General features: G+C 37.5%; 1 protein-coding gene across 1 annotated transcript in view; it reads right to left on the bottom strand.

Moving 5' to 3' along the window:
• The window catches only part of LOC118477185 (MAM and LDL-receptor class A domain-containing protein 1-like), a gene marked incomplete in the record, with an annotated part of 15,580 nt that overhangs the window by 11,896 nt on the left and 2,195 nt on the right, over positions 1–1,489 (bottom strand). The window contains 2 exon segments of the mRNA XM_035971721.1: positions 62–151; positions 871–945. Coding sequence (XP_035827614.1) covers positions 62–151; positions 871–945 — 165 coding nt within the window.

Raw genomic sequence — 1,489 nt, 5'->3', positions numbered from 1 at the left:
AGGGGGGGTTGGGGGGGGGAGTAGAGAGCTCAAGGAGTTAAATCATCAGTGGTAGACTTACTTGGGTTTGATGGTGGTCCAGTGCTAGCTGTTGAAGCTGTAGTTAAGGTGGTCGATTTTTGTGAGTTGGGTCCAGCAGAAGATGGGGAAACTTCAGACAAAAAAAAGGTGTACAGTTTATTCACTTGTAGCGCAATGTTTGAAGAATAACATGCACGCTCATATGACCTATGAAGCTGTGAGCGCCGTAAAACTCTAACTAAATTAGTTTTAAGTTTTAAAGAGCACATTCAAATAACTGTCAGTTTGCTTTTCACATAAAAAAAAAGCTGGAAGATAAAAGATTACTAGCAATACAATGCAGTCTAAAGCAAATCATTTATTCTTTCCTATGTACTCATTACAACAAACATTTTCCAGCACCCATTGGTTTTATTAACCATTTATTAAGCACATTTATCAAGGGAAATCTTACAAAATAGACCCATGCTGCACAAACATTGGCATCTTTTTTTTATTTTGTATGGGGTTTTACGGCACTCGCAACTGCGTAAGGTCATATGAGCGCACGAAACACAAATATTGGCATCTAATACTTTTAGAATTGATAAAACTGCTCTAAGACATGAGTGTTCAGGGCAACTCATTATGTTCAGTCATACAAAAAGCAATCTCATAAAACAAAAAAGATTAACGACCATACCAATACTTTTATACAACACAATAGGTGAAATGGTGAAATGATATGGGTTTAACGCCTTTTTCAAAACTATTAGGTTATTAAAGAGGAGGGCAACACAATAGGAAGGCTAGCAACATTAATTAACCTCTTGAAAAAAAAAGGGGGGGGGGGTTTCTTATATTCCTTACTTGAACACGTGAGTGACACCACTTCTAGATCATCCAGTGCAATATCTCCTTTATTTCCTTTACCAGTCTTGGCCTCTATGATGATCTGTGAACAATGGAAAAAATATGCTGGTCACATCGGCAGAATGAAGGTTAACAACAGATAAACAAAAAAATTTCCGGAATAGAGACCAAGAAAAGGAAAAAGATCTCGAGGTAGACCAAAAAGAAGATGGCTGGACAACATCATCAAAGAGCAACCTGGACAAGGAAAAAAGCTGATAAAACAGAGTGGAGGTAAATGTTGGAGGGCTACATCCTGCAATGGACGGAACAAGCCTAGAAAGAAAGAAAGAAAATGGATACAGGAAGAAAGCAAAAACTCTAGACTGTCTTTTTTTCTTTTCTATAGCTGAATATTAACTTGTAGGAGCTTGGTGGGTGCACTATTGAGATTTGCTCCTTTTTCCTATCAAACATCTATCGTCTTTACGTCTCCTCCTTCTTTTCCTTGTAATTTACTCTTTAGTAACACCTCTTATCTTCAACCCTTATGACCTATTTGCATTTCAAGTGCGTAAAAATCAAACTAAAACTGAATGTTAACTCACCCATAAACAGACTTCTTAACCCCCCCCCT

Source organism: Aplysia californica, unplaced genomic scaffold (genome assembly GCF_000002075.1).
Source record: "Aplysia californica isolate F4 #8 unplaced genomic scaffold, AplCal3.0 scaffold00489, whole genome shotgun sequence".
NCBI lineage: Eukaryota > Metazoa > Mollusca > Gastropoda > Aplysiida > Aplysiidae > Aplysia > Aplysia californica.
The sequence above is the reverse complement of the archived record's forward strand: the minus strand, read 5'-3'. Positions and strand labels throughout refer to the sequence as shown.